The sequence below is a fragment of the Mercenaria mercenaria genome, chromosome 1 (assembly GCF_021730395.1).
Source record: "Mercenaria mercenaria strain notata chromosome 1, MADL_Memer_1, whole genome shotgun sequence".
NCBI classification, from domain to species: Eukaryota; Metazoa; Mollusca; class Bivalvia; order Venerida; family Veneridae; genus Mercenaria; species Mercenaria mercenaria.
The window spans coordinates 37,298,251-37,316,803 of NC_069361.1; the positions used below are offsets into that span (position 1 = coordinate 37,298,251).

Here is an 18,553-nt window from a genome sequence, read left to right on the forward strand (position 1 = left end):
TCCCATGAAAAATTTGGCCTTTAGAGAGGTCGCAATGTTTTACTATTATTTGACCTACTGACCTAGTTTTGACGGCATTTGACCCACTTTCGAACTTGACCTAGATATCATCAAGATGAACATTCTGACCAATTTTCTTGAAGATCTCATGAAATATATGGCCTCTAGAGAGGTCACAAGGTTTTTCTATTTTTAGACCTACTGACCTAGTTTTTGACCGCACGTGACCCAGTTTCGAAATTGACCTAGATATCATCAAGATGAACATTCAGACCAACTTTCATACAGATCCCTTGAAAATTTGGCCTTTAGAGAGGTCACAAGGTTTTTCTATTATTTGACCTACTGACCTAGTTTTTGAGGGCACGTGACCCAGTTTCGAACCTGATCTAGATATCATCAAGATGAATGTTCTGACCAATTTTCATGAAGATCTTGTGAAATATATGGCCTCTAGAGAGGTCACAAGGTTTTTCTATTTTTAGACCTACTGACCTAGTTTTTGAACGCACATGACCCTGTTTCGAACTTGACCTAGATATCTCAAGATGAACATTCTGACCAACTTTCATAAAGATCCCATGAAAAATGTGACCTCTAGAGTGGTCACAAGCAAAAGTTTACGGACGCACGCACGGACGCACGGACGACGGACGACGGACACCGCGCGATCACAAAAGCTCACCTTGTCACTTCGTGACAGGTGAGCTAAAAATGTACAGAACTCAATAAAACAAGAATGTTTAACAGATTTATCAACGTACCCCGCCTAGGGACATTTTTTCGCAAAACATTCTGCATGACAATACAACATATTCTAAGTTATAGGGCAACCTACTAACAATGTACGTAAGTCATAACAATATATCATATAATTCATGAAGGCATTATAAAAATTGAAAATGTCTAGAAATCTATAATTGGCGAATGCTTTCAAATGCTAATGTATGTATTTTAAAGATTTAATGCGATTCTGTTTTTTTTAATTTGTAAGGAAAAATAAACTAGACTGCCAGAATGTCACAATATACGGCCGTCATAGCAAATTATAAAAAAAAGTTTTTATTGTAACAGCAAAGGGAAGTAAATCCTAAAAACTGTATATAATGTAAGTTCACACAAAACTCCTTATCAGGTAGAGATAGGTCAAAATGGATATAACCTGAATGTTTTACCAAAGTGGTCTCAATTGTCCCTACGGCCAGAAATAAAAAAGTTATAATATAAGTTAATTATAGTGAAAACAAAGGGAAGCCATTCAAAGAGCAGGGTGCCTCGCGGTTGTGAATATTTGTGCCAAGTAAGATCAAAATCCCTCCACGCATGAAGAAGAAATCCTCCGGACAAAGTCATTCTAGAATCTGACCTTTGACCTCTAAGTGTGACCTTAGCCGTAGACATAGGGACTAAGTACTTCCGCATGACAAATCAACTCATTATAGGAAACATTTGTGCCAAGTAATTTTAAAAATTCTTGATGAATGGCAGAGTTATTTACCGTACAAGAAACATACCATGTTAACCGTTAACCTTTAAGTGTGACCTTGACCTAAGAGCTAGGTATATGTTTTTTTCCGCATGACACGTCCTCTTATTATAAGGAGCATATATGTGCCAAGTAATTTCAAAATCCCTTGATGAATGGTGAGTTATGGACCGGACACTAAATATAGCCTGTTAACATTTGACCTCTAAGTGTGACATTGACCGTAAAGCTAAGGGTCTGAGTCTTGTGCATAACATGTCGTCTCATTATAGGGAACATTTATGCCAAGTTATTTTTTAAATCCCTTAAGGGATGGCAGAGTTATGGACCTGTCACGAAGTCTGACGGCTGACGGAATTATTGAAGGACGGAAGGACACATCCCTTTCTTTTCTTCGAAAAAGGCGGGGACAATAATCAAATATGAAACTTCTGACAATATGCATATGGGTATTTGATGTTGGTGATGGATAAATGAAGACATTTGGATATAAAGGAATCTATAGAATAAATAGATTGCACAAGATACATATGAATTTGTAATGTTGTCTAGAGATATATATTTAAAACAAAGTCTGAAATAAAAGTACTGACACTATGCGCTTGTCCATTTAATGTAAAATGAACGGAAACTGTCTGGGGAGTTAAGTACACAAGGTGTAAGTTATAAAACTGTTAAAACCAAACACTCAACAAAAACTGTCAGACATAGAAGCCCCTTCAACATGTTCATGTCCTCTTTCTGTTGCTCGTGAATACTGAGTTCCATTTGGATTGAAAGAAAACTTAAAGAGCAGCTTCATACTTAAACATGTTTGCCGGACCGACTGACGGCATGCCTGGAAAACGGTCTGCCAGACCGACTGACGGCATGACTGGAAAACATGTCTGCCGGACCGACTGACGGCATGACTGGAAAACAGGTCTGCCGGACCGACTGACGGCATGACTGGAAAACATTCCAAACACCGTATACCTTTTGGATCTTTCACAGAAGGGTCTAAAAATAACATATTTTTAAAGAATAAAAGATACTGAGCTTTAAAAACCACATGCACGTGGGCGAATTGTAAAACTTTCCTTTAAGTACCGTAATAAACGTCTAGTGAAAACTGTCGGAAATGGAATTCAGTTAAGTTTAAGTCTTCAGATTCGTGATTTACAATTTGATTTTTAATATGAACGTCTAGATTTAGTGATAACTGTAACATTTTGACTAATGTCACTCGTTGAAATAATAAATGAAATCAGAGACGTACACATACAAGTATGATTTTTTTTCCAATCTCACAATCATTTTAGATTTAATTTATTGTTTTTACTAATTCTACTATGATCATTAAACTGATAAAAGCAAGCATTAAGCAGGGTATAAATTTGATGGTTTTTTCCGAAAAAGTTCTGTCGGCTTTCTTTGAAAAATCCATACCTTTTTACCAGCCGTTAATTTGAACTAATACATGTATGTGTGTATCTACAATAGGAAGTTAATCACAAATAATATAATGCGAATTTAACCCTACAAATCTGGTTTCTAACTTTTTGGCTACATTTCAAAAGAAGAGCTTTTATATTTACTTGAAGAATTTGAACATATGGTTCTCCTCCCTCGTTTACAAATGAATCATTTTCCTTATAGTGTCGAAGCCATTGTAAAAGAGGCTGGGAATCGCTCATCACTATCTGACATGTGAAAGTGACATTGTCGCCAATCATTGCAGTCTGGTTCTTTACATCTTCCATAATTGGTGCAATTGTAATTCTTTCTGTTTGAAGGAAAGACCAAAGATGTCAAAATGATGATAGAAATATACATCACATTAAAGAAAATAAAACATTCTTTAGTTTTAAAACGTTTTGGTTATCCTTTGCATATATGTACATTGTATTAAAACAAAGTCAAAAGAAATAAAAGATGATGTTGTATTTTTTTGCATTTTCGTAAGGGTTTGTGTAAAGCTAAAAGTCTCTCTGCTTCAGTAACATCTAGTTGACTTACCAAACTTATTTTTGATTATATGCATAAAATAATGCTTTTTAACTTACATGCATTAACTTCGATCTGTTTATTCAAGTGTGGAGGAAAACAATATGTATCCTTTTTGCGTAAACAGCTTGACAGAACTACTAAGGGGCCGACCATTTGATATTCTGCGGGGCCTGGATCTTTTTTTTTTTTTTTTTTTTTTTTGAGAGAAAAAACCATGACTTTGGTTTTGCTTTAAAAAAGATATTCTGGTTTCAACATTGAAAAACATTCTGACTCTCAAGTCGCTCAAAACCAGATTTTTAAAAGAAAATTTCAATTACTTTGAAAGCCATATTCCTTGCTTCGAAATTGCTTTTAGTTTAATATCATAACACAACACCTTTTCTTAATTATTAAGGAAGAGCAGTATTTCTTTCATCAACAATTAAAATATTGAACACTGCTGAAGAAGAGTGCCAGATTGATTTGAATGCATTAATGTTTTGTCGTAAAATTTTGTCTGCAATATCTTACACCGATAATTATCAGTATATGAATAGAAATATGTTCTTATTCATAAATGTAAAAGTAGGGAGGTGGAGGAGGGAAGCACCAACTGACAACCATAACTTTCAGTGTTAAAATACACTTAGAATTCAGGATTTGGCATGCACAATTTACAAAACTTTACGGAGTAGGACCCCAGTACCCCCTCATACAGAAATAATACATTTTCTCAAATTAAGATAACCATTTTTATTGAGATCAGAACACAAACACATGGACGTAAGAACATGAATGACAATATTCATCATTTTTAGCTTGTCGGGTTTTCAAAATAAATCTACGAAATATTGTCGTCACTTGATCGTCGGCGTCTGTTAGAATTTTTGTCTAGGCCCAACTTTTCCCAAAACTTATAAAAGCTACAGCTTTGAAATTTTGCAAGCCTGTATATCATTATTAGGTGACTTAATAGGCAAATAACCATAACTCTGACAAGTATTTTATAAGAATTATCATCCTTTTTGTATTAGAAAATTAGATTTTCTTGGTTATTTTTTTCCTTAGTTTTCCTTAGTTCCATCTTTTCTCTTAAACTGTAAAAGCTACAACTTTATAACCCTGCATTCATACTTATGATTATAAGATAAGTAAGTAGACTAAGAACCATAACTCTGACAAGCATTTTTTCAGAATAATGACCCTTTTTGTACTTTGAAAATTTGATTTTCTTGGTTAAAATTTTTGTTTAGGTCCACTTTTTCTCTTAAACTATAGAAGCTACAACTTTGAAACCTTGCACACTTATTTATGATAAGAAAACCAGGAACCATAATTCGTAACTTATATTTTGTTAGAATTACGGCCATTGTTGTACTTAGAAAATTTGAATTTCTAAGTTAAAATTTTTGTTTAGGTCCACTTTACTTAAATACTATAAGAACACTGTCTTTAAAACTTTTTAAAACGTTGCAGACTTGTTTATCATCATATGGTGAGTACGTAGATCAAAAGCCATAAGTCTTCTGCATTTTGTCTGAATTATGGCCCTTTATATAGTATTACGTGGATTTATTTTTTTTTTATTTAGGGCTAAATTTCTTGAATTCTGTAACACTATAGCTTTGAAACTTTGTGCACTTTATATTTATGATTATTAGATAAGTAACTAGATAGTCATCCCGCCATCCTACACCCTTGCATAAATACACACACATATATATAATACTGTGTATACATCAAACGCACTTCCTACAAAACTGCATATTTTAAAGCCTAGAATTCAGATCTAAGAGCATTTTAAAAGAAATTTTCTGCTCTCTGCACTTGCAAATCTGGTATCAGTAGTATCATAATTAAGCTGAAGTCCATGGGAGAACAGAAAACAGACCCACTATTGTCTAGGTATACAAAATATTTGTTATTTCTCCCCCTTTTTACCCATCAGACTGCTTGTACCTTGTACTAGGTCTAGAGAGTTTCACCTTTGTTTTACCTAAAAGCAATTATTATTCAAATATTTTAACATTATGAAAGATAATAGGTAAGGGTAGAATTTTCTGAAGCACAGAGCACCACAAAAACAGCCTCAGAGCCACGCATTTGCAAAGTGGGCCCACAACAAAAAGAAAATGTAACGGAAAAATATTACAGACGGGTTGCTTTAAAAACCCCAAAAGTACATTTTAATTTTATGCAAAATATAGATACAGGGGGAGGAAGGGGTAAGGGGTAGAAAGGGGGCTGGGGAAGGGGGTTGAAGGGGAAAGTAGAACAAGGATGAATATACAAAGGGAATGCTAAGTTCCTTAATCACAGTTATACTACAACGTAAACCACAGTAGCACAGACATTGATGTACCAAAGACAAACACACACACACAACTAACTAACATAGATAAACAGGCAAGTAAGATATAACAACACTGTATGGCACCGTCAAAGACACACAGACGAACAAGCACACAAACGCACACATTTAAGCAGGAAAAAAACAATCGAGCACCGCATTAGGATTCCCCCGCCAAAATTAAGGTAGGCACAATAACTTACGCATAGTTAAGGGGGGGGGGTGCAAAACAAGGGAGCGCAATTGCAAGGGGAGAAGATTGAGGCTATAGGAGTGGGGGGGAGAGAGAAAGAGGAAAGAAACGCTAACATCAAACAAGACAACATACGCAACACAAAATACAAGAAATACAGAAAACAAGTTGAAAATAGGGGCACCGCCTTGGAAGGGTCGTTAACTTAGATAAAGAAAACTAGGGCAATTAAACGCGTTTAGGGCATGCCAACTTTGCACTTACCCTATTCCCAACAAGTTATACAAGACAATGCTAATAAAATGCCAACAACAAACACACTACATACGCAACATAAAATACGAGATGAACGGTTAATAAAATGCCAACAACAAACAAAACTACATACGCAACACAATATACGAGAGACAGAAAATAAGTTGAAAATAAGTTGAAAATAGGGGCACCGCCTTGGAACGAGGGGTTTAAACGCGTTTAGGGCATGCCAACCTCGCGCTTACCCTATTTTCAACAAGTTAGAAAACACAATGTAAATAAAATCCCCGCTGAGAAAGGCTCATTAACGAAAAAAATACCAGATCATATTAAGTAAAACATAAAATTAAGGTAAATCTAAGGTAAAATTACACCAATGTACTCAACAACTTGTCTGAAGCCAGAGCACCCAAAGACCTAACTTTTAAGGGCACGACTAAGAAAGCTGGAAGACAAAAATCCACTCCCTCCGTCCGTTTTATTTAGGATTTAGGAGAAAAGCATCATGGAGTCTTGAACGATTCATTTATTTTACCAGTTTTTGCTTAGAGAAGTGTATTACTGCGCTCAAAATAAAGAACTGTGACATGAGTCAAATTGCGTCTTATATAAAATTTTAATCAAAGAGGCTAACATTTAGCTATTTCATGTGTTATTCGTCAATTGTTTCGATACATATTGTATGTCTTTATCACTCTTGTTACTTTTGAATAACAAAAGTATATTTTGAGAAAAAAAAAGAAATTATCTTCGGTTTACTCAGAAAATAAATTTTGTCTTTCAAGTTCAGAAAAAAATACAGTCTGACTTTCATAGAAGGCACACAAAAATGGCTCGAAGTAAAATCCCACCCCCACCACACCCCTCACCCCACAGAAGTTCAAATGGTCGGCCCCTAACCTTCTGCAATCCATCTTTTCGGCTCCCTCCAGCAGGAAGATAAAATAATAAAGCGATGCTAGTACTCACGTTGAACTTCTACTTTTGTTGTCCAATTGACAGAACCGTACTCGTTCCATACGGTGCAAGTGTAATTGCCATTGTCTTCCAATGCCAGTGACTTTACCTTCAGCTTATAACCGTCAAATATATACTGAAAATATAGGGCGAGATGAAAAGTTAGCTTGTTATTCAATCAATTATCCGGAACGACTGAAAAAGAGTAAAATAAGAATGTCGCTAGACACCGTTCATGATAATAGAAACAACTTTTCATTATCTATGTACCTAAATGCACTCTACACTTCTTACGCGGCATCGTATCTAACAAGAAACTCAAATAATTGGAACTTGAATTATATGCTACAACAGTTATATGGGCATTGGTATACAATACATTCAATTGCACTTTGTCTATCATCCAGACAATATTGGATGACTTGGCTTTTTCGACAGCTTTGTTACCAAGCAAGACACAAATCAAAGGCGAAATTGAAAAAATATCGTATCTCATCTCGTTCAAATAATGACTTGGGCATTGGTAGTAAAGTTATAATTTAATAACCATATTTCAAGTTCTTTGAGAATTTGGTAATCTCGTCTGAATCAACCGTGTGAATTTTAGCATTCAGACTAAAAAATACGTTATTAATTTCTTTCCTGAACATCAAGAGCATACACAAGACTGCCAGAAATATGTGGTTGTTTTACCTGCATAATCTAAACAAAAGACATGTGTTAATTTCTGTCCGACGGTTCATACCTTTCCCGACAATGCTTTCATTTTCTTTCCGTTTTTCCACCAGCTTATCTTGGCTTCGGGATGAGCAAAGACATCACAATCGAGATCTACCGAGCTTGTTGCCGCTCTAGCCAAAAATTTAACTTGGTTCAACCTTTCCTTAAACTTGGGAGGCTCTAAACAAGCAAAATGATAAATATATTTTTGTAAGTATGTGAAAAGAATTTTTTCAACAGTCTCTGAAAACAAAAGTCTGCATAAAAACATTTTCCTTGCTAAGATTTGTATACACTTCTTTGCTCGTCTTTCAGCTACTTGAAGATCTGCATTCTATCTGTATTGTTCTATTCTAACCCATATTCCTCTGGAATACGAACTTCTTTTGTACGAGAAATTATACACATTAGACAAATCGAAGTGTTCATAAACCGTTTGACAAGTTTCATTTTACAATGTAATAGGAAACGAATCTTATTTACACTGCTCGAGCTCCAAGCTCTGTTAACATTTACCCTGCTAAATTTCCAAAATGGACTGGTCCATCATTCAATTTGGACAGCACTACTTTATTTACTGAAAATTTACTGCCGGCTGATCTTGGTACGCAATGGTCGCAAAGGCAGAACAACTTGCAGCCAGCAAACTAAAGGTTGAAATGATAAACAGATTGTCATAGTGTTAATTTCAATATTAATTATGCAATTAAGGAAACAGTTGCTACATAAAACTTTGATTTGAGCCCAAACCACAGATGGTAAATGAATATTGTTTGTTTTACATTATATACAACTTGACCTACACAAAGTATAAAAATACAGTGTCTTGGTATGAAGAAGTTCATAATGCGTTATTGAACATCTGCAATATTTAGTATATATAAACTATACGTTTTCATCGGTTAGAAACCGTGATAACAAAGGATAATATTAAAGATATTTTTTCCTATAACACGGGTATCAATGACTTCTTTCGATATCGAAAATACTGTATTTTTGTCCAGTTGTAGTCTATAATGTTCTCACAGTAACCTCATAAGTCGATGTAAAATTTAATTTGTTTAAGTTTGTTATTTTACATAGACAGTTGTTAACGTTTTTCCACCGCCATTAGTTTTTCCACTAGTCCTAATATCAATGTTTGGCTTATTGTCAAATATATCATATCTTATTGAAGTGATTGGGTGCTACATAATCAAAATATAATTTACACGAAAACATTGCTGTTCAGGTATATCAATGACTTTTTCAAAATATGTGAACAAAGGCTTTGCGAATCAAAATTACCTATACCTCCATTTCCAACAACTTGTAAACTGAAGTTTCCCCAGATTACACCATATTGGTTTGAAGCTTTACATGCATATTTCCCGCTGTCAGACTTCTGTAAGTTGTTAATTCGCATGGAGTATTTCCCTAGTGTGATCCTGAAAGAGAAGCTGATTATAAATATGTGCAATTTCAGACATACTCATTTATTAAGTTTATGTGTGGCATCTAAACAAATGTTTTAATTAAATGTTTCTTGAATTTACTTCAAAAGTATTTCAAGTCTGTCTACAGATCCTATGAGATAAATCATAAGGTCATTCAACTTTCTAAAATGTGCACATCATTCATGTTTCCCTCGATGAACTTTTGAACAGCGAAATTCATGTATTCCTAACACTCATTGACGGAGCCTGGGTTATGAGAAACATGTTAGGCAGCTTTAGCTTACCTCTTTTTGTGCCTTGATAACATTTCGTTTCCACGGTACCAAACTATTAATGGTTTTGGGACACCTCTCACTTTGCACTGGAATTTGTGCGATCCATTTGTATGTCCTATAACATCATGAATAGGTGACTTTTTGAATTTCGGTGGTGAACCGGCAGAAGCTGAAATGATATATCGAAACACTTTTTCATTTGAATTTGTAACAGATGTATTATATATTGTCATTTTTTCTATTAGTTCGCTATCACTGAAACGATGTACGTTTTCAACAAGTCTCACGGAACGGCAGTGTACATGTCTGTATAAATATATATACAACTAAGCAAATAGGTCTAAAAAGACCAAACTTGGAAGAAAATACCACCAGATCCCTAATGAATTGCGTTTTTATCTTGTGGATGGACGGTTGCAACTCGTTATTAAGTGCTGTTTCTAACATCATCTTAGACAAACTACCCAATGTCCAGAACACAGCAGCTTGAATTATAACTAGAAGGTCTCACTTAACGTAAAAGGTAAGGTCATATTACCCTTTTATCGAAGGCAACCCATTGACTACCCATAAGGTACAGTGTAAAATCTAAACAACTAATAAACTCTTACAAAGGTAACGAAAACAAGAAATAAATTTATCAGATCAAATGGTACTGTGTCAAGAAACTTTAAGTATATTGCTCCCATTCTAAATACGATTGTGGTCATTTTGCAGTTGTCATCTACACGAGATTTTGACACAGTACATTTCTTTTAAGTCATACATTTCAAACGTCTGTTTCATGCAGAGACGTTAAAAGCTTGGTGACATATCTACGAACACTGTTAACTAAGCCAATCAAATAATTCTGATATATTATGCTTTAAGTGAGCAGTGAAGGTGTCTATGTATGATGCAAACATCTGTTGCCATAAATATGTTATTAAGGTTTTGCTGTAAAATTGTCCTTGTTAATATTGATACTAAGTATTAATTTTTGCTCAGTAAAAAATATCAACATTATTATTATTTTATTATTATTATACCAGATTTATATAGCGCCCTTTTCATGATCAATTTCACGTTCAAAGGCGCTTTACATAGTTCAAATGCAGCCACACAGGGCGCATAATTCATCCTCTACTAGTACAGACACAGAGCGATCTGACCAGAGGGACAGAGTGAGACAAAGCCCCCACGACAGAGAGATCAGAAATCAGATACAGGATTGTCCGGCTAACTTAGCCTAGCTCGTTTCGAATAGACAGCCTGGTTCTTTAACGTGCCCAGTGTATAGCACTGATACACGTAAGGATTGCACATACAGGTATATTTCATATTGTTTGTTTGTTTGTTTTGGGTTTAACGCCGTTTTTCAACAGTATTTCAGTCATAAAACGGCGGGCAGTTAACCTAACCAGTGTTCCTGGATTCTGTACCAGTACAAACCTGTTCTCCGCAAGTAACTGCCAATTTCCCCACATGAATCAGAGGTGCAGGACTAATGATTTCAGACACAATGTCGTTTATCAAATAGTCACGGAGAACATACGCCCCGCCCGAGGATCGAACTCACGACCCCGCGATCCGTAGACCGACGCTCTACCTACTGAGCTAAGCGGGCGTATTGATGTATATATATTGTAACATAAAGAATACATTTGATAGATAAATGATACATACTCTGCGCATAGAACAGACCATTGACGTATTGCGAGAATAAGGTTTTGTTTACACTAAGTGGATTGCATATAAAGAAGGATGCATCGAAACCTATAGACAGTAGTAAATGGACAGTTGTTTTTTGGCCATCTAAAATATTACTGGATAGCATACAGTCGATACGCAGTTTCTTTTATGACATCTTCGTATTGAAAAATTCTGTAATATTTAAAGCCACTGGCCAAATAATAAAACCTTTACTTGTCCGCAATTCAAGATTTTGGAGCATATCACGGAAATTTGAACTGATATTGAAGCATATTGATATTTGCTAAATCAGTTAGAGAGGGAAATTTCACATTATATGTAAAAGTGCTGAACCAGTAGGTACCAAGTTTCTTGACATTGGACTACACCCAACTATTCAACGTTACCAGTCAATCTCTAAGTTGTCGCCCTTCCATAAAGGAATTTGTTACAAGAAAGTTTTTAATTTTGCCAAGTTTACTGAAAAGTCAAAGTTTACTTCTGGTTGGTTCTGTACGTTGATAATTTGTTGTCAGAAACAATGTCATCGGAATGCTGTCAACATTTTTCTACAAGTACAACATCATCAGAAGCATCCATGATTAATGCAGTGTCACTAGACGGGGTTGCAATTTTGATTAGACTGAAAACGTGTCCCACTAAAATAATCATGAATAATTCAACATAGGCACCTCACCCACTATGTAAAGGCTCTTCCCAGCATGCTGCTAGGAAGAAGACCTGCATTTCTTTTGATAACAACACTGGGGCTTACAGCATATAACAAGTGGGACAGAATTATTGTATACTAGTACATACTGCAAGACCGGAGCTGTTTACACAGAAAGGACAGCAAATTGGTCACATTCATCATTTGCAGCTTTGCTGGGATATGCAAAGAAGATTCGTCTGTCCATTTCCTCATTTTTTATTTTTTATTTCGTAAATGTTTCATTCCTTGATGAAATAAAACATGTTTAAACTAAAAGGGGCAGGCTAAATCTGGGGCCATTCGATGAAAACAAAACAAGATATACAAACATAAGCAACTAGGGCTGTAAACGGGTTTTTAATCGAATGGAACCATGACCTCTTGTAGAAATACGAAATCCATTAATACATTCCTTCATATTTCATGGGGGGCATCCTGAATTTAGTTGTTCATATTAGATTAGTTTACCCAATGTAAGTGTTAAAATTGTTTAAAGGTATATTTGTTCCAAATTCCATAATGATGAATGAACAGTTATTTCATATAGTAAACTTTTATGTTAATATAAAATCAAAATGTTTATGTGTATTTACAGTACTATGCATTAGGTTTAAGATAGTACACACTGTATACATGTTAAGATAAATACCGTATTATAAATTTAATGTGTTCGACCACTAAAAACCATGCTGCTGTTACTGCAGGACATTTAATTATGAATGTAGCTATATATGAAAACTTGATTTATATATCTTATAAAGTTAAATACATTTGATGAGGATTTTATACATTTGAAGTATATATCTAAAGATAAAATATTTTATTGAAAGATGGCAACTGGATAGCTTTAAAGGTGCAAAATCAAGACAAATGAATAGACATAAATCTTAAAAAAAGACTACACATTTTGTAATATAGTACTACTAAACATTATGATAGCCGTGCAATATTCCCTTGAAATCAACACAAGAACAGAGAAACAAATGATTGTTTCTGTATTTTCTTAGACTGACATGGGGGTGGGGGTGGTCATTTTGTCCTACTTTCATGTTTATCGTTTTTCCGTAATCGGTCGGAAATTCTTCGGGATCACGTGATTTTAAAATTGTTTCAAACGAATATCCGTTTAAAGACGCGCGACAAAATAACTGTATTCCCATGATGGTAATTATTCATTTATATTCTCAAAACTATACTGAAAAGAGATTAACTGAAAAAGTTTGCAGACGAAGTTGTAAAAACACTTTTATTCGGGAAGGGCCTGAATTGTCCTCCCGCAAACTTGTAGTATAGCTGTTTATTACCTGTATTATAAGAATGTTTTTCATGAAGGTTTTGTGAGTTACAAAACTGTTGAATTCCATGCGCTAAGTTTGTAAAAAATCACGTTATCGTTTGGGCATATAATATATTTTGCATCTATTTATAAATTATAGCCTCTTTTCGGAGGATTCTTCCGAAAAAATCCGAAGATGCTCGACGGGTTCGTAAGCAGTCGGAAAACATACTTTCGGTTTGACATAGGCAACATTTTTTGTTTATTTGTTAGTTATTCTTGAACATATTCATGACTATTTGGTCAGATCCGATGCAGTGGGCCATATTTTCAGTAAATAAGAAGTCTCAGCTACAAACTCTGGTTTTCATATAATACTCGTTCGGGTTTTAGTAATGGACCTTTAAAGAATACATTTTACAAATATATATAAAACCATGCAACGTTCACAATTTTAACACAATATGCAAAACTGATGCACGATTTTCGTTGAAAAATTAGTTATGAAGACAATCTTAAATTTTGTTGGCCATTTGAATTCATTTAACTACTCTCAGTGGAAAAAAAAATTTGGAGGAGCGTATTTTACAGATATGCTTTCAAGCATGCAGAGTTTCAAATGTTTGCAAAATATGCATATTAGAAGAGTAATTTTCGCGTAAAAATATTTTATGGCGGCCAATATGGATCTAGTTCACATATTCGACTTTTTCTGTTTGAATATAGATCTTATTTGTAGTTTAATTTCATTATTTTCTTACCACACATGATGTTAGAGTATTTTCTTATAGAAATATTGATTATGGTGGCCATCTTGAATTTCAGCGGCCATTTCGAATATTCACAACATGCTTCTCAGGTTTAAATGAAGCATAACGCATTCATCTACAATCATGCTAAGCTTCATACTTTCACACAAAGTGCCAATTTTTTTCACAAATTTCTTGCTTTTCCGTTCTGAATTTTGTATTTTACACTCCGTTAAAAAATAGAACGGTAGCTATTAAGAACCAACTACAATTTAGTCTCCCACATGAACTTTGTGAAAATCATTCTGATAATACTGGTATAAAATACAACCATATTACAAGATGACATGTGGAAAATATCGGTCCTCCCTGAATTAATGTATTTTCACAACTTCCTCTGCGAAAATACCCATTCAATCTGTTTTTGACATAGTTTTAAAAAACATATATATATAACTGTTTTACCATGTAGAAAGAAAGTGTGGTCTAAACACAACTTTATATAGTAAATTTTGTACATGCTGCTACAGTCTTTCAACCAAATGTTTAGGCATTAAACGCATTATCACGTCCTTATACGTGTCAATGCCCATTTGTAACTAGATACTTGTATTTCACACGTTTTAATTCTCACTTGTATCACTAACAAAAACTGATTATGGATTATACAAAACATTAATATATAAGTATATATAACAGACATCTTTGAAAGTCATTAATATAGAATGCTGCATTTCCTGTGATATGCAGGCTCCATAACATCAGATCCCCTTTCTAAATTCAAGTTTGTTTAGTTCTGTCCATTGTTTTCTCGTTTAGGGCAAACCCATTCTTTTAACTGGGGACCATACGCTGCTTTTCATGGAATTACACACAAGTGAAGCATTGAAGGTTCCATGTGCACCGCCGTATGAACACATCTGCGGATGTCTCTAAATAGTTTTTTTTTTGTACTTTTTGCATGTGTAAATGTTGAGTTCTGCTCAACCCGGGGCTAGAGGGCGTGGACGGTAGCATGCGTCTCCACTACCGTCCATGAACAGGCTCAATCAAACCGAGCCTGCAACATTTTCGTTTTTGTTGTGTTGAGCGACCTGTGGAGTTTCCACTTTTCTATTGAATTCATTCCTTGTGGAGACTTAGTGCCCAAACTATTCATCCAGGAAGTCTCTTTCAAAAGCATTTTCCAAGGATTAGTTACTTAATCGATTTACATAAAACAGAAGTCCTGGATAGTATGTCCTTGAGAATTATCCCTAAGTCTGCTAAATTTCTAAAACGGACTGGTCCATCATTCACTTTGGGCAGTACCATTTATTATTCGGAGGGTTGTTCATTCAAAATTTTCTGACTAAATAGCGAACAGTGCAGACCATGATCAGACTGCACGGTAGTGCAGGCTGATCTTAGTCTGCATGAACAAGGCAGACTATGATCAGACTGCACGGATGTGCAGGCTGATCTTAGTCTGCATTTGTCGCAAAGGCAGAATCACTGGCCGCCAGCAGGCTAAAGATTAAAATGTTCAGAAAAATTAGTAGCGGTTTCTGGATAATGATTTTTAACAAATCTATTACTGTTCATTCTTTGTTAACAATGTTAATGCTTTTGTCCAACATAATGTTTCACACATATATTAAATTGAACCGGAGGGGTATAACATTTACCAGTTACTATATTCTACGACTAGTAGAACTGATGAAAGTATTCCAAAAATCAAGCGCAGTTTAAATTTAGAGAATTCTTTAGCGAAAGTGAGCTACCAAGGTTGGTAACTCAGGCTAAACTGAACAACGTGGGCGGTCTGGGTCCTTCTTTTATTGGTACGGCTCATGTGACAAGTCACATGCTGGCCGCTTAAAAGATGCTTTTTGCAAAATCCTGTTGAATGATTGGCTGCGGTGAGGTTTGGCCGGAACTAACAATTAAAGCACGTTTCACAGGCATGATGGACTATTTACAGGATAAGTTTCTAAATTTGGTACACATAAGTGATGGGTTAATGACTTAACCTCTTATTAAACTGGTCATTGAGAGCCTAGGATGGTCATTACAACAATTCGTCACTCTCATATGAGCCATGCCATGGGAAAACCAACATAGTGGGTATGCGACCAGCATGGATCCAGACCAGCCTGCGCATCCGCGCAGTCTGGTCAGGCTCCATGCTGTTCGCTTTTAAAGCCTATTTGAATTGGAGAAACTGTAAGCGAACAGCATGGAGCCTGACCAGACTGCGCGGATGCGCAGGCTGGTCTGGATCCATGCTGGTCGCATACCCACTATGTTGGTTTTCCCATGGCACGGCTCATATGGTCAATTAAGATGCCTGGTTATTCTTATATATGTAAATTTTGACCTAGTCGAAGTACATGTTTACTGGACATTTAAACATTCAGTGAAGACCATATTGTTAGTATCAAAATTTTATTATTTATCTAATCAAACAAATGCTCAGCTTTAGAATGAAAGGAAATGTTTGCAGTAGTAATTTTATTCTTAAAAGACAGCAAAGTACATTTAAATACTCCAAAACCTGGTCTTGTATTGGATTATGGTACGACATTGTAAATGTGCTGACAAACATGTTAATATGCGAAAGCATTATATTTACTATAATAGAAAATGTAACAAATTCTTTTAAAGATTCTGTCTTATAATCAGCTTTTATTTGGGACATTTGATTTAATTACATGACGCAAAAACTAAATCAAGTGGCGGAACTCAATAGAAACCCAACAGTTTGCATGGATTATTACTTCCAAGCTGATATAAATATTCGTAAGTCACCAAAATAACATTACAAGTATGAAAGTTGCTGCAAAACGCAGCAAAACGAAACTCCGCGCCACAAATAGCAATGTATGTAGTACTGACAGAACAGGAGGTGATATAACGATACTGGTGTCTTTGTTGTAGACCCTAGGCAAACAGACATTCTGATGGGGTTTTATGAATGCTGGGAAAGAGCATTGCCTTTGTGTGTGCATTATTTTGATCGAGCTGAATAAATGTCTAATCAGGAATGTGGACTCTATCTGATACGTTCAAGCTAAATGACGAGGAAGGACTACAAGATGTACAATGAAAAAACTCAACCTTGCACTTTGTGCCCAGGAGAGCTAAACAATTTAAGTAAACAATGGCTCGCACTCGCACCTCTTTGGAAAAAAAACAACACTATTACGCGACTACACATAGATGGTTCTCACCCTGGTGACTTTATCTCCTTTAGACCATCCTTTTTCGGACCAAAAGTACTTGTAGATTTGATTGAACTGTGGCAAATATTTACGAACAATATTACAGATTCTTTTTTGTATAAAACTTTCGTTTTTCGTTTAAATTAGTAGCAAACTTTAAATTAATATCCAAAATAAAGAAAATCAGTATGGACGTGGTAATTCTTTACATGTTTACATGAAAAATTGATCTAAAATTATAAGTTAACTTGTTAATTCAAAATAAACACAAATCACATTTTTATTATTTAATGTAATGTACACGTAAAACAGAACGGCTCGGATAATTCACATCTTTAAGCATGTCAGGTTTTTGTCATTTTTATCATTAACGATTTTATATGAAAGACACTCTAAAGATTTATATGAAAGACACTCTTAAGAAATTTTGTCGGAAGATAAAATCGGTATGTCTTTAGCACAGACTGATTTACAAAACACGCAAGGCAGCTACCTTGCGTGTTTAACTATTGTGAGTTAGGTTGCCCGATTCAATCGTTGCGCTAATCGCAAATTGGTTATTGGCGCTGTACGATGTACAAATCTCGCAGATTGGTTATTACGTGTAACATTTGCGCAGCTCCTACCGGTAATTATTGTAAGACACTGAACAAAATATTTGGATATGCTTACATTTAAAATAATATTGGTAAGCTATTAATATGTGCTTGAGAAATGCACATTCAGATTGTTTAGAGTTTATGGAAAACACGCTCATGAAAACTATTTCGTTCTAGCGCATTCTTCAAACTGAGAAGGGAAGGAGTTTTCCACGTGGTCTCTGATAATACTAGCTTTCTTTTCTGCTCTTTGATTTCTGTCCTACTTCTTTTCTTCTTATGAAACTTATTTTTCTCATATGTTTTTTTTTTTTTGTAAATCTGATGCCATTATTATTGGCCAGGTCAGAAATTGAAAATAAAAAATTTAAATTTTGCAAATCAAAAGGACGAAATCGTCATTTACCACATACATTGCACTCATAATAAGCCATCACAAATACTCCGCGCATGTGGATGCGGAGAATAATGTAATGTAAATACAAACTAGGTTGTAATACTAGCCTGAAATAATAAACAAAGGATAAAAAATAAACTCACCAACAATGACTGTTATTGTCAAGGCTCCAACAAAAAGCAATATTCGTGTTAATCCGACTTCCATTTTTAACATCATAGAATGCAAACTTTTGCGCTGAAGACCAGTTACAATCTACTTCAAATAAAGCTGTTCAAACTAATTAAAGTTGAGTGTTTCCTG

The 18,553-nt window shown here is 35.0% G+C and overlaps 1 protein-coding gene across 3 annotated transcripts in view; it reads right to left on the reverse strand.

Moving 5' to 3' along the window:
• The window catches only part of LOC123541445 (fibroblast growth factor receptor 3-like), a 77,040-nt gene extending 58,487 nt beyond the window's left edge, over positions 1-18,553 (reverse strand). For all 3 annotated transcript variants that reach the window (XM_053544593.1, XM_053544587.1, XM_045326941.2), the window contains exons 1-6: positions 18,394-18,553; positions 9,653-9,812; positions 9,226-9,359; positions 7,958-8,112; positions 7,225-7,348; positions 3,064-3,251 (exon numbers count right to left, since the gene is read on the reverse strand). In XM_053544593.1, the coding sequence (XP_053400568.1) occupies positions 3,064-3,251; positions 7,225-7,348; positions 7,958-8,112; positions 9,226-9,359; positions 9,653-9,812; positions 18,394-18,469 (837 nt within the window). In that variant the 5' untranslated portion in view covers positions 18,470-18,553. The remainder of the gene's footprint in view (positions 1-3,063; positions 3,252-7,224; positions 7,349-7,957; positions 8,113-9,225; positions 9,360-9,652; positions 9,813-18,393) is intronic.